Genomic DNA, 14,189 nt, shown 5'->3' on the forward strand with positions numbered 1-14,189 from the left:
AGGGGAAGAAGCCCGACACTCGATCGTGAGCGACTGAGGGATGGCGGGACGCTCTGAGATGCGACGTAAAGAGAGTCAAGAGGAGGAGGAGGCAAAAGAAGGGAGAGAGAGGGAGAGAAAGACACCAAGATGGAGGGAGTAGGCGCTGGGTACCTGGCCTGGGTACCTAGCCTGGGGGATTCTGCTGGGGAGAAGGGTAGGTACCTGCTAAGCTAACTAGGGGCTTAGTTAGTGAGAGTGTGCCTGCTGATCACGGTCAGATGATTGGTTCGTCGGGCTGGCTTGGCGGAGCCTGAAGGGATTTACTATGTACCTAGGTACCTAACATACAGGAACGGGGCATCGCATCGTCACTTCATTAATTTGTTAGGTAGTATATAGGTAGGGTGAAAGGAACACCTGGTACATTACAGCACTCTACATCATCAATTAATATGCACGTATGTATGCTATAGATTTCTCGATGATGCTCCGTCACGGGTTCAAGTCAATGGTGTCCGGCCATGTTGCTCGCTCATGGGTTGGTCGGTTGTTTGATATGACAAAGGAGCTGGTGAACGAGCCATACTTTGATCAGCAACGTCTGTCCCTGTCCCTAGCCACACGCCTCGTTAAGTACAGAAATGAGCTGTTCAGCAGAGATACCTGCCTCCAGCCTCCAGCCGTAGTTACAATTTGTCATTTCAGTATTTCTATCGGCAAGCGTGGTTGTGGGTTAGCATGGCAGCAAGTCTCAGACATTGAAATTGTTTACCGTAGGTGTTTGCAGGATCTGTTTGCAACGGGTTTGATGAACTGGCTATCTACAACGACAACAACAACAACACAGTAACACGCCGTGCACTCGACAAATATCCTTTGACAGCGAAGATACAAATGTACTAACTTTCCTCATCCAGCACAAAGACGACCAGAGACGGACAATCACAGCACGCACAAAAGAGCCCGGGACAAGTGGATGGCTGTTTGTTGGTTAGTCGGTTGATCGGCTGGGACGATCTATTTCTGTTTTTTGACATGCAGCTAAAGCTCTACTAGGTACCTAGTACTACTGTGTAGGTAGCTCTCGTCACAGCTCCACTCCAGTCAGGTACACGCCGAGCACGCAGATATTTACTTACTTCGTAGTACGAGCTCCTCCTGTCGTCAGGTACCAGCTTGATCTGATTGGCGAGGGCTGTGCTCGTTGGCGGGTCTTGGGAAATTCGCTAGCAAGGATTCACGATATTCCAGCGAATCATGCCCCGGCTCTAACAAGCGACCCCTTTTCCACGCATTCTGTCACGGAACCCGTCCGCTGCGCTGAGGGTGACCCAATCCCACGCAATGGACCATTGGCACTTTGACCATGAAACACACAAAACTGCTCTGATTCGGCCTTGTTCGTTGCTCTGAACAGATCTGAATGCAAGTAGGTGCCTGCCTGTGGACTCTCGGCTCGCTTCAACATGGTCAACCCCTCAGCTCCAACCACCTTTCGGACGATCTTCTTAATTGGACAACCTTGCCCTATATGTAGATCTTAGGTAGAATCGCCGACAATGCGTAATAAAGTGAATGCTATGCACAGCGTGATGCTACACACACTACGGCAAAAGTCTACGGTATGTGTACCTAGAGTAGGTGTGGTAAGTACTCTAGCTCAAAGGTCGGCGCCTCGCTGGGCGGACAGTCATAGTAATCCGTGAAATTACCTGCTCGTGTTGTGTAACGGAAAGAAAAAGAGACGAGAGACGGGAATGACTGATGTCTTCCTTCGTCTTTGCTCACACTCTTAGCGTGGTTATCGACCACACCAAGTCTTTCATCTCTTCGACTGTCGCTTCTAGCGCCTACCCTGGCGTATGCTAGGGTCAAGCTCATCCCAATCTTTTTTACACTATGCGGATTCTTACATGCGTAATGTGAATAATACATGTGTGCCTTGGGCCCAAGCTTCCGCCCAAGCTCACCCCAGCTCTGCTTGGTGAAACACGCCATCTCAGAGACCGCCCCCAGCCGTTAATCTAGTACCTGCGGCTGCCATTGGTCTGAGCTTCTCCGCCTATATCGTGATTTGGACTTTTCGGCGATCTTCATTTTCCCTCATATCTCATGGAGCGCTAGTCATCCTCATGTCTGAGACTTCTCAAACGAGTTCACATATTTTTGGGAATTCACCGTCATTGGATCGCGGCATAAACATCGTCATGATATCATCGTTATTCGCCATAACAACCTGTCGAGCCATGTTTACCAAACGGATGGGTTGATCATCGCTCGGTCGCTCAACTGTGGGACGTCTAGCGTGTTAAACCTAGGCCTGGAACTAAGTTGGCGTACTTACACAGTAGTAAGTACTTTTATATTGCCTATCGCAAAAGCCGAAGAAGGATCAGGCGCAAGTCAATAGATTGTCAGCTCATAATCTTCAACACGCCCACCAGTCGCATCAAGACGCAGCAAAATAACAGCATGTCAGCCTCCCTGAGAACAAGAGTGGCATCAAATATAATCATATTTTAGGGAGCATATAATATATATTATCGTACGGAAACGGGGCGACTCGACTTTTAGTCACAACCACACGTACAAAGTATGTAGATAAGGCGCGATCGACAGTTCAGCCGAGGGACGTTCTCTTCTCTGTCAGTTCAGGCCAATAGCCAGTTAGCGAGCAAATGAGCCGTACGTGCTACCAAGAGTACGGTAGTCATCATCGTTATTTTGAACAAGGTCCATGCTGGGCAGCCCTGTCCTTACTTTCGCCATCACAGCTGGCCAGAGTATATGCGCCTAAAATGTTAGATCCATGCCACAACCTATTGCCTATAATCCACGTGCCGATTTCCCCAGCACAAGCAAACGACATGCTAAATTTTTACCCGTGGCCTCCTTGTCCAGGCCATGAGTTAGTGTTGTGTTGGCCATGTGGACCGGGCCACTGGTTGTTTTGTTGATTTTGTTGGGCTTGCATCTGATTTTGTAGAGCTGTCAAGAAATTGGGCGGTAAATACATCCCATTTGCACCAGACTGGCCTGTGAATTGAGGTGGTGGAGGAGGATAAAAGCCTGGTTGAGCATTTTGTGGCCAGGGGAAGGGAAACTGCTGGTTGGCAGGTCCATGTGGTTGCTGAGCGTTGGGTTGAGGAGGACTTAAGCTTGTAAAGGGTTGACCACCCATCACCATAGGAGGTAGACTGTACTGTTGCGCAGGTGGTTGTTGTTGGTGGTAACTTTGCGCTCCCTGGCCGTCTTGACCTTGTGGTCTTGGTGGTAGTGAATATCCGCCACGCACATTGCCACCACGATTGCCACGTCCGCCCCGGCCACGGCTCCCTCTGCCTCTAAAGTCGCCTCGATTTCCCCAATGACCACCGGAATGGCCAGAGAAGCCACTCGGAGGCTCACTGCTTCCATGGGAGGCTTGGTTTTGCCCAAATCCTACTGGACGAGCTAGCGGTCGGTAAGGGCCGTCATCATCGTCATTATCATCGTACTTCAATTCAGCCGAGGCCATGGAGGCACCCGCAGGAATAGCATCGTTACGTCCTCCTCGACTCGCCGCACCCTCTCGACCACCACGTGCCCCTCGCTTTTTGGCTTTCAATTGGCGCTTGTGCTCTGCCTCCTTCTCATCATCCGAGAATTCGATTTCGTCTTCAGCGACCTCCTCGTCGTGCCAGTTACTTGCATCTGTGCCCTTGTTGGCTTTGAGCATCTCTGTGAACCCAAGACTTGCTAGTGCAGGTGGGTAGAAGATCTTGGTTCCAGTCTCTAATCCGAAAGACTTGATCTCTTCTTCGTTTTGGAAGCCAGCGGTATACCGAGGCTCCCGCACCGCCGCGATGACATCCGCCACGGCAGCTATCACGGTTCGGTCTGCAAGACAAAGCACAGATCCTGTGTCGAGGACTTGGTACTCTCCGTCGGTATTTGCTTTGATGACAGCGGTGTTGCCAACGAAATGCTCAATCGAACCCAGCTCAACTATCTCCATCTCAGGTTTGATCTCAACTTCGGGTCGCGGGACGATGGCTTCAGGGAGCTCATTTTTGGTTCGTACCATACCAGAACTGCTACCTTTTCCCTTGCCATCACCTTCGTCGTCAGACCCACCATCCATTTCCATGAGTATACGGGCGGTCTCCTCGGGCCCAAGAATCTTATAGTCTTTCTCATCGTCAGAGTCCTCATCAGAGTCATCCGAGCTGCTAGAGTCGGAAGATGACTCGTAGGGAGATGAGTCCACTTCCCACTCTGGATGCTCTTCTTGCACGTTATCATTACCAGCTTCTTGGGAGGCGCTGGCTTGCGCTGGATTTTCAGTCTCTGATACAGCTGTGTTGTTTGTTTCCGGTAGAGCACCAGTGGTATCTTTACTTTGTTCTGATGAAGCGGGCACTGGCTCTGGTAGAGGGTCTAGGCCACCAAGGAGGGCTTCGAGTCCCGACGTGAGTGATGGTGGACTTGGTGGATTATCAACCGCCATTTCGTCTGCCGGCACCGCAGGCACCGCAGTAGGCTGGACATTGCCACTCTCTGTATCCGCGGCGGGTTGCAAGTTGCCAAGTCCAGGAATTTTGACGTCAGACATGACGGTGTTGGTGATGTAGGTGTTGATTCTGGGATTATTGCTTTCACGGATAGGCTGCTTGTGGCGATGGATTCTTGTAGATCTGGTACTGATACCAGACAGCAAACTCACCGAATACCAACCTAAGTAAGTAGACAGGGCGAGATGCAGCTACCATAGAAACCTGGTGAGAACACTTTTAAGTTAACAATATTGGACTAACACAAACAAGTATTACGAAAGGATCCAGGTTATTTCTGCCGATACACCGTACATTGAGAAGATCATGGGGTGTATATATAGCTTTGTAGTATTTCAATGTCAAGTTGTCTCTTCGAGTATCGCAAAAAGATGGCCATCGCAAGAGGCCTGTCTTCAAGAAAATTAAAGTGGAAACAGGGTGCAGATCCATGCAAATGGCTTATCGATAGTACTAGCTGCGTGCCATTGGTCAATTGTACCTTGATTAGCTGCCTTCCCCCGAGACATAGCGGGGTTTTTACTTGACAAGGCACTGTAAAGCACTGTAAAGCAGCACTTGCTGGGTGCTGAAATGACCCAAGCAGACCCTCTGTTACCCACCTGGGTACAGGCTAGGTACACACACGTCATTGAATCCAGACGCTGATTATTCTGACTTGGCCGCAACCTCCCCTCCCCGTCGGGTCTACAATCTCGCGACAGCTTCGTCGTTGCGTTCGTTTTACCTGACTTCCCTCGCTCTCATCCCCAGGAGCGTATCCGAATTAGGGACGAACACAGACATCACACACGGTCTACAGCGACGCCTCTCTTTCCTATAACAATGCCGCCCACAGATACGGCGGCTGGGCCACGCGAGGGCTTCGTGCACCCAGATGCGCAACATGCGAAAAAGAAGAAGTATGCGCCGCGCCTTCGACAGCGGCGCTCTTTTGCCGTGGTTCTGTCTGAGCATAGACCGCTAACTGCTATTGTCTATATAGAGCCCCATCGCCTTACGCGATCCAGCCAATTACTGCCTTCTATATCTTCCTTGCGGCGAACATAACAGCCGCTCTTTTCGCGCCCATCCAAGATTGCGACGAGACCTTCAACTACTGGGAACCCACACACTATCTATCCCACGGCTATGGTCTACAGACATGGGAGTACTCTCCAGAATTCGCCATCCGCAGCTGGTTCTATGTCGCTCTCCATGCCATTGTAGGCAACTTCCGTAGACTACTTCCCCGGCCTACCAAGGTAAACCGATTCGTCACGCTGCATTACTTTGCAATACTCTAGCCGCTGATACATCTCACCAGGTCGCTGAGTTTTACTTCGTCCGATATGCCCTCGCTTTCCTCTGTGCATTTTGCCAGGTGCTCTTGTTCCGCGTTGTCAGCTTCACGCTAAACCCTAGAATTGGACTCTTCTTCCTCATGGCTCTAGTCATGTCACCTGGCAACTTCCATGCCAGTGCCGCTTATCTTCCATCTAGCTTCGCCATGTATACGTCCTTTTTAGGTGCTGCTGCCTTCATGAACTGGAGGGGCGGGCTTAAGACAGCCTGGGGCATTTGGTGGTTTGCCGTTGGCGGTATCTTGGGGTGGCCTTTTGCTTCAGCACTCTGTGCACCTTTCCTGTTTGAGGAAGCCATATTCGCATTCTTTAGTGACCGAGATCGCTTTTGGGAGACTGTGCTGCGTGTTGGTCGTGGCGTGATTGCGGCTCTTCTACTCCTTGTAAGTAGGGTTACTCGTGAACATTCAACCAGTCTCTCACATGATATAGTTTGGCGACTCGATGATCAATTCTTTCTTCTTCCGAAAATTCGAGGTTGTATCCTGGAACATTGTCAAATACAACATTTTTTCTTCCACCGGCGGTCCAAACCTTTACGGGACGGAACCTTGGACCTTCTATTTCCGCAATCTAGCCATCAATTTCAATGTCTGGTTTGTACTCGCCTTGCTCTCACTCCCTCTATTCTTGCTACAAAAAGCATTCACCGCAAAAGTGAATAGCTTTCAGTCCGGGCTACGGACTATTGTGTTCCTCGCGCCATTTTATATGTGGCTCGCCATCTTCACTATACAGCCCCATAAGGAGGAAAGGTTTATGTACCCAGCCTATCCCTTTCTCGCCCTAAATGCGGCTCTCGCATTCCACATAGTGCTTTCGGCTTTTGGCAATTCAGACCCGAAGACCATTGTAGGAAAGATCCCAGCACGACTCAAACTCGTGGCTGTCACTTCAGTGTTGTTACTTTCCTTGGATCTGGGCCTCACACGTATTATTGGTATCTATACCGGATACTCAGCTCCACTTAAGATCTACCAGCCTCTTGGGGCTGGTGTGACCGGAGAGCAAGGTATTGGTGGACGTGGGGACAACGTCTGCTTCTCCAAGGAATGGTACCGCTTTCCCAGCTCATACTTTCTTCCACGCGACATGCATGCCAAATTCATCAGGTCGGAGTTCCGCGGGTTGCTGCCCGGCGAGTTCGCGGAAGCTCGCGAAGGATTTGGCTTCTTTGGCGGAACTTGGTTGCCAACAAGCGGGCTGAATGATCGCAATGAGGAAGACATGGCCAAGTATGTCGACACAAGACAATGTTCCTTCCTGGTGGATACACAATACCCTGAGAATACTGATCCCTTGCCACCTTACGAGCCGGATTACATTGCCGATGCGGATAACTGGGATATTGTCAAGTGCGAACCGTTCTTGGATACCAGCAAGACACCTTTCATATCTAGAGTGCTTTGGATGCCAGAGGCTAGTTTCGTACCCGAGAAATATAGGAGACGGTGGGGAAGGCATTGCTTGCTTCGGCGAAAAGCATATACCCGCACTTCTCCATAGAGACGCAATTTTCGCCTTAATGCCGGCATGACGTTTATTATAGGTAGATTCAAAAAAAATTCCAGAATATCTAGGTTTTTGTACTGTTCCTATTTTGCTCTCGGCTTAACCTCAGAAGTGGCCCAATACGGGGAAAGTTCGTCTACCAAGTTGGCCGGATTGTTGGAGACACCATGTTGCACGATGCACCACAGGGATATATCACATGCGTTGTATTGATGATTTTAGAATGCAAGGAGCTACGAGGCTAACCGCTTCCGTTGAGTGAAGCCGAAACGATGGCGACTTTAGGAGCTTCCTGTACAGGCAGCTTCAGTTCATCTACTTGCATAATTTTGGCCTAGCTACGCCAAGCCAAGCCGTTCACGTCGCTCATGCCATCACCATTTCACGTGCGCCCGGGACTGGGATAGTTTCGACTCGATATAGATTCCCGCTCGTTATTCTCCGTTATTGCTGCCTTGTCGACTGGTACAGCATGCTGACTGTACTTTATGGTATGGCACATTCCCGAACCTGATCCTTCTGTCCAAAGCGAAGCCTACTAGAATATCCGAAGATCATTACCAGATTAAAATTACCCAGTTGATTTCTAGTTCCAACTCGCCTTCTAGTCTGGCTTTAATATATATTCAAGGTGCACTCATACACTCACCACGAGGTTGCTTAACTGAAAACATATCGTGACTACTTATCGTCAATACGCAATGCTAACCCTTGTTACGCTGCTTCAGCTTCATCAACTATAATTGGCCCACGGCACAATGCCCCTGTATCAGCCTTATTCCTAACTCACCACTCATTTGCCGACGTGTTTCACTTCAAGCCCTCCCTCATTGACACCGCCACCGGGTCTGAGCCCAAAGTAGCCCTGCTTCCACCACCATTGACAAATTGGGCAGGAGATTCCTCTGGACAGCCTCACTAATGATTGGCCATACAAATCGTTATGCGGTGCTATGTAACGTTTGCTCCGAGTTCATCGAATACCACCTACCAACACCAATGGCAGATGATCCTGCCGGTAGACGAAAGCGGCTGTCTTGCAGCCTTTTGTCATCGTATTATGGGCCCTTCCAAGTTACGTGCCGACTGCTATAGGCTCGAAAGCTCCCTTTACCTGGGGCCATGACGTTTGCTCCTTGGCCCCTCTCATGAAACATTCTACGTAATTATAGAGGGATTGTCTCCAGAGTCCTTGCATGGCTAGGTAATGCTCCTTTGGCCTAGGTAGTCATCGAGTCGCAGTCGGTCGATATGCGGCTTAACACATCTTGGCGATGTTTGCCACAACCTTAATGACTATATCTTGCTTGACTGCCCCGACCTGGCATAATGCCAGACAGTGGTCGGGCCACAGGCTACTTTCCCACTTGTTAAACCCTCCCATCATGAAGAGCATTCTGATTGCGTTAAGTGCCCAGCTGGCCGCAGGGCTACCAGCAACCAACCAGGCTGATGCCAGAAACGAGGCCTTGCCCGTCCTTGGGCTCGCCAACATTACGCGGATTGGAACGCCAGATATCAGGGGTCGCAGCTTGTACGGGCCTGCCCTTAACGTAAACTTCCCGGACCCGTCTATAATATACGGAGACGGTTCATGGAAAGGGTATGCGACTTCATCGAACGGCAAGCACATACCGGTTGCGACGTCACCTGATACGATTTCGTGGACTCTCACAGGCAATGATGCATTGCCCGATCCCGGCTCATGGGTCGATGCGAACGACAGGGGAATCTGGGCACCCGATGTCCAAAAGAATGTAAGTCATCAGAGCCTTGGAATTATGTGGGAAGATAGAAGATGCTAATTGGACATAAAGGATGCGGGGACGTACGTCAGTAAGTGATATTCACCGTGACTTCTTTTTCTGCTCTAGTGGTTCCGTTAGGGAAGAGGGGGAAAGCAACATTGTGGCTTTGGACCCCATTCCTACCATGAATCTTGATCAAGGTGGCAGTTGTTAACCTAAAGTTCCAACAGTGTATTACACCGCACGTAAAGCTGGCGGGACCCATTGCATCGGTGCCGCCACTTCCGCTTCGGCCATAGGTCCGTTCACGCCCCAGGCCGCACCTCTGATCTGCAATGACGCCGGCGGTGGTGTCATCGATGCCTCTGGATATGACGATGGTGTCGACCGTTGGATTGTATGGAAAGTCGACGGCAACTCTCTCGGCGGAGCCACCACCTGCACAGGCGGACCTAAAGGGCCAAACTATACGCCAACGCCCATCCAGATTCAGCGAATGGCGCGCGATGCACTTACTCTGCTAGATAGCCCGACCACGATCCTGGATAATGAGGGTGCTTCTAACAATGGTGTTGTTGAGGCGCCTGCTCTATACAAGATTGCGAACGGCAACTATGTACTCTTCTACAGCGCCCACTGCTACTCAAGTGATGATTACGATATTGAGTATGCCTTCTCGAGCACTATCAACGGCCAGTACACCAACCGCGGTATCCTTCTTCGCTCTGTGGATAACAAAGGTATCTGGGGACCCGGTGGACTAGATCTCGATCCCAATGGCCGCACTGTGCTTTTCCACGGGCGCGTCAATCCAAACCAGGGAAATGGCGCGCGTGTCTTATATGGCGCAGACATCACGATTAACGGACAGTCTATTGGATACTAAAGACGTTGACCGCATACATACATACATACTCTTACTCACTTCTGCGATGATTTATTGAGAAACTAAATTGCATATGAGTTAGGCGTATCTCTCGGTACATAACAAATATTCTTTGTATATACAATTTCATAAAATATACCCATAAGTGTTATGTATACCCGTATGTCTCTCGACGTTAAATAAGCTTTTATGTGCTCGGCTTCAGCATGGACCGCTGCTTCCATCTCATCGGGTATTGCGTAGATGCTAAATCGAAGATCCGACGGGTTGATCCTTGAAATCGAAGATGCTAGCTCTGATCATGTCCTCCATTCAGTAAAGACTGTAGTTCCCCACTATTATGCAGATCCGGCACTCCGTGTGATAATTATAGTGTACGCATTACATAGTAGGTAAGTAGTTAATGGTAGGAGATTCATCGGACGAATAGACTACACATGGACCTGCCTATTGTGAAAAGGAGAAACGCGTGTAGAGAATGGAAGGTCGAAAATGCACTACTAGACTTTAGTATGTGAATGCCGATGGATGGAAGTGAATAAGGTGAAACTACATCTGCCTACAGTGTTTCGGAAGAAGGGGTATTTTTGAATTTGTGACGGGGCGGTATCTTAAGGAGTCCAAAAAGGTTACCTGTGCAACCCGCATCTAAGACCTAGGACGCGACGCATCTCAGTGTTATAGAGATGTATGCCTGAGTGATGAAGATGTGTTCTCATGAAAAGAAACATTATTATTTGAAACTCTTGAGAATGAAGTGTAAGAGATTATCTCTCGGCACTCACTCATTTACACGTAAATGTCATAATGCTTCATTAAATCTGACCTCCTTCCTCATCGAGCGGATAACGGGCCGTCCACAAGCTGTATGAATTCAGAAGCAGAGATGGAAAATGAACGACGCTTGGTTCACATAAAGAAGCTCGTAGGAGCTTCAGATCGGTTTTCATCAAGTCATTAAACAATACCCCGGGACCTGATTACCCCATCAGCCTCTTGTACTCGCCTACCTATTCGTTCGCATGAGCGTCGTTGTAATAATGGATCTATCCCTCGTTAGCCAACATCCTCACACCTATTTACTCATATCCTGTGATTTATAGAAACATGACAAAAGATGAAAGAGTCGTCTCCTCTTACCGTCTGGTCGGCACACCCCGCCGGCGTTTGATACGCATAAGCGCCCGTGTTGATGAACAGCGCCTGGCTCGCGCACACAAGCCAGGCAGCTAGGTTCTGCCGCTTCACCTCCGCCGTGCTCCACGTCAGCGCGTCGCCCTGCCATGCGAAGGTGCCGAAGTCGTTCTTGGTCGTATTGAACCACGTCGCTAGCTTGCGCTGCGTGAAGTCTGCCGGCTTCTCGACGTGCAGGTAGAGCGCCGTGGTGCCTGTACCCGTGTTGGCCATGAGCTGTCCGCCTTCGATCTTGTATTGCCCTGCTGTGCGGTAGCTTTCGAGGATGGCGGTCCCCGGGTTGTTGGTGGGCTTCGTTTGGAGGTACTTGTGGTAGTTTGGGCTTGCTACTGCCCTGACCCAGTACCAGCCTGATTGGAGGGTTGTGCCGGGGCCGGACTGGCGCTTGCTGTTATTCGAGGAGTCTACGTCGGCAGCTGTCTCGTCTGTTGGTGATGCGACATCTTCACGGGTTCGGTGCTCGGTGAATGGATCGTCGGGGGTTAGCGTCTTCGTTACTGGAGGTAGAGTAGTGATGATGGTGATAACTCCTCCTGGCGTTGTGGAGGTCTTGGTTGTTGTCACGACGGTTGAAGTTGGCTTGCCTCCGCCGTTGTCCCATGGAGTAATGACACACTGTGAATACCAGGGGCTGACCACGAATGTGAGTATCAAATAAATGTTATGGGCATGGCTACTAACTTTGTCCCATCATTGTAACATGTCGCGGTCTTTGGACATTTGGTTGGGCCGTTATACTGCATGGAGGCACGTCAGTCATAGCTCTGAGCTCGGCGTCATGGGGCCTGGGAATTTCGCCGAATATTGAGATGTATGTATTGAAACCGATGCATTAATTACGCACCGATAAACCGCCGCCTATATCATGTCAGCTTCGCTTCATTATCAAGTATCGTATTCACTCACATTGTCCATAGAGACTTTGTGTTGTCTCAATCCGCGCGCTAGCTGAGATTCCAAGAGCCAGAAGGCTCAATATAGCAAACGTCTGAAGTGGCATTTCTCACTCTGTGAAACCTTGTCTTTACTGTATTGAATTTTTAAAATAGCAATGTTTGAATCCTCTATTAGCTGTTAAGGAATTGATTTCGCCTTTACGTTCATCCAAATTGTGGGCATATTCGTTGCTATAGTAAGACGGTCCTCATTTATATATGCAAAAATTGCCTCTCGGACGGGTAGACAAATCGGCAATGTTCCGCTAAAGGGTTAAAAATAGAATATAGTGCTATCCTGATCAATATCTGGTTGATATCGTAGAATGGTAAGCTATTTAAGCTTGAGCTTCCCGCGATCCAGGTAGCTGAAAGAAGATACTAGGACTAAGTAATCTAGACCTTCCTTATCACGGTACCGAGCGCATGGCGGGCAATGCATCTTTAATCAACATGCATTGTGGTAGTATCTGGAAAGATCCATAGATATAAAGGACCTCGTGATTCTCATTTAGGCTAATGACGTTTTGAAGATACAGTCGGACGACCGGCCTGCCAAGAGATAGCTCAGAACGGAAAGTACGCCGCTCTGATTCGTAGCTGGATCATGTGTGATCTTATGAAGAGAAGCCAAAAAGAAAAGAGAAGAAGTATAAAATGAAGAGATGATAGCTGGGGAAGAGAATCTGCACGATAAAAGTGATGCTGATATCATACCTGAATACCGATCCTTGGGTGTAGGGGGCACTCACAAAGCCAAAGACAATATCCCGAACGAGCAACTTAAGAGACACCAGAATAAATTAACGCCTCCTTGCTAATTGGAAGAGAGCCAGAGACAGACCAGTACACGACATAGTTGTACCCTTGAGCGTCGTAGAATGGACTGAGGGTCACTGCTGCGCCGTTGGCCGTGGCAGTGAAGTCCAGGCTGGAGGTGCTCTTACGTTTCAAGGAGCTCAACGTCAATGTCGGAGTGCCGTTTGGAGAGCTGCTGCCATAGTTACCTGCCAACACTGTCGGACCATACGCGACGGCAGCTACAGATTTGTCATCGTTGGCTATGACCAGTCTGAGGTGCATGGGTAGCTTCACTGTAACGGTGTCCCCGGATTTCCAAGTACGTGAGATAGTAGCATAAGATCCTGGTGTAGTGGCAACGGACTGCTGTTGGTCGTTTATGGAAATTGTGGCATTGGAAGTCCATGATGGGATTCGTATGTTCATTGCCCAGTTGCCTGAGCCGCCAACTGTCAATGTTGTCGTGTCCCCAACGGGGAACGTCGTAGTCTGAGTGATGGTTACGCCACGTTGTGACCAATTCAGTTTCGACGGCGTGAATAGATTTACGTAGACAGACGATGAATCATAAGCGTAGATTGAGTCCATTAGTTTGGTGTTGGTCTCGACGCCTGTTCCCTGACAACACCAGAAGCTGTCGTAGTCCGTTGACCAAGTACCACCACCCCAAGCTGGACAGAAACGGCGCCTCGAGTATCGGACCATATCGCTCACTGTTACCGGCAGATGAGGGATGGTCTAGCGTGGTGTAAAAGACTATGAACTCCAGTTCAATGCCAAATGTCTGTTGATCTTCTGAAGTCATCTTGAGGGTATGATATAAGCAATTATTGTAGCGATATGATAGCTCAGGTATGTAACAAGACTGTTATGTAGTTGTTGATGGTGTAAAATGAGCTTTCCCTTGTGAACCAGTGTGGTATTCGTTATAGTAAATGAGGAGGATATGGGAGCAAAGGAGAAAAGAGAACCCAGCAAAGTAGGAAAGCCGTGTTTATATATTCAACTGTCGGTGAGTGCCTCTGTATTACGGTGTGTTACGGTCTGCTGAGGTATTGCGGTCCCTTACCGAGTCTCAATGCTGAACGTGAATGGTCTCATTGAAACAGATGAATTGGGGGGGGGGGGGGGGGGGGGGGGGGGGTGGGCTGGGGGGGGGGGGGGGGGGGAAAAAAACGACAAGTGTTTTAAATTACAAGATTCAGATTGGTTTTTGGGAACAGGAAGAAACATGA

The 14,189-nt window shown here is 49.4% G+C and overlaps 5 protein-coding genes across 5 annotated transcripts; 2 read left to right on the plus strand and 3 right to left on the minus strand.

Moving 5' to 3' along the window:
* Window positions 1-2,420: 2,420 nt before the first annotated feature.
* F5B22DRAFT_384725 (Gar1/Naf1 RNA binding region-domain-containing protein) lies at window positions 2,421-4,907 on the minus strand. Its single transcript, XM_047971315.1, has 2 exons — window positions 4,830-4,907; window positions 2,421-4,751 (listed from the first exon to the last, which is right to left on the minus strand). The coding sequence occupies exon 2, from the start codon at window positions 4,574-4,576 to the stop codon at window positions 2,861-2,863; it is 1,716 nt and encodes a 571-aa protein (XP_047827762.1). The 5' UTR covers window positions 4,577-4,751; window positions 4,830-4,907; the 3' UTR covers window positions 2,421-2,860.
* Window positions 4,908-5,168: 261 nt separating this feature from the next.
* F5B22DRAFT_384738 (glycosyltransferase family 22 protein) lies at window positions 5,169-7,848 on the plus strand. Its single transcript, XM_047971316.1, has 4 exons — window positions 5,169-5,437; window positions 5,521-5,779; window positions 5,842-6,261; window positions 6,311-7,848. Exons 1-4 carry the CDS (start codon window positions 5,361-5,363, stop codon window positions 7,382-7,384), a joined length of 1,830 nt encoding a protein of 609 aa, XP_047827763.1. The 5' UTR covers window positions 5,169-5,360; the 3' UTR covers window positions 7,385-7,848.
* Window positions 7,849-8,775: 927 nt separating this feature from the next.
* On the plus strand, window positions 8,776-10,024 carry F5B22DRAFT_649693 (glycoside hydrolase family 43 protein; the record flags this gene model as incomplete). The annotated part of the gene is made up of 3 exons (XM_047979212.1): window positions 8,776-9,147; window positions 9,208-9,226; window positions 9,369-10,024. The coding sequence occupies 3 exons, from the start codon at window positions 8,776-8,778 to the stop codon at window positions 10,022-10,024; spliced, it is 1,047 nt and encodes a 348-aa protein (XP_047827764.1).
* Window positions 10,025-11,034: 1,010 nt separating this feature from the next.
* Window positions 11,035-12,218, minus strand: F5B22DRAFT_649694 (uncharacterized protein; the record flags this gene model as incomplete). The annotated part of the gene is made up of 5 exons (XM_047979213.1): window positions 11,035-11,070; window positions 11,165-11,849; window positions 11,900-11,955; window positions 12,063-12,076; window positions 12,125-12,218. The coding sequence occupies 5 exons, from the start codon at window positions 12,216-12,218 to the stop codon at window positions 11,035-11,037; spliced, it is 885 nt and encodes a 294-aa protein (XP_047827765.1).
* A 183-nt stretch (window positions 12,219-12,401) lies between these two features.
* F5B22DRAFT_384784 (uncharacterized protein) lies at window positions 12,402-14,025 on the minus strand. Its single transcript, XM_047971317.1, has one exon. It carries the CDS (start codon window positions 13,657-13,659, stop codon window positions 12,937-12,939), a length of 723 nt encoding a protein of 240 aa, XP_047827766.1. The 5' UTR covers window positions 13,660-14,025; the 3' UTR covers window positions 12,402-12,936.
* Between the last annotated feature and the right edge of the window lie 164 nt (window positions 14,026-14,189).

The sequence above is a fragment of the Xylaria bambusicola genome, assembly GCF_022495145.1.
Source record: "Xylaria bambusicola strain CBS 139988 unplaced genomic scaffold F5B22scaffold_45, whole genome shotgun sequence".
Classification (NCBI taxonomy): Eukaryota; Fungi; Ascomycota; class Sordariomycetes; order Xylariales; family Xylariaceae; genus Xylaria; species Xylaria bambusicola.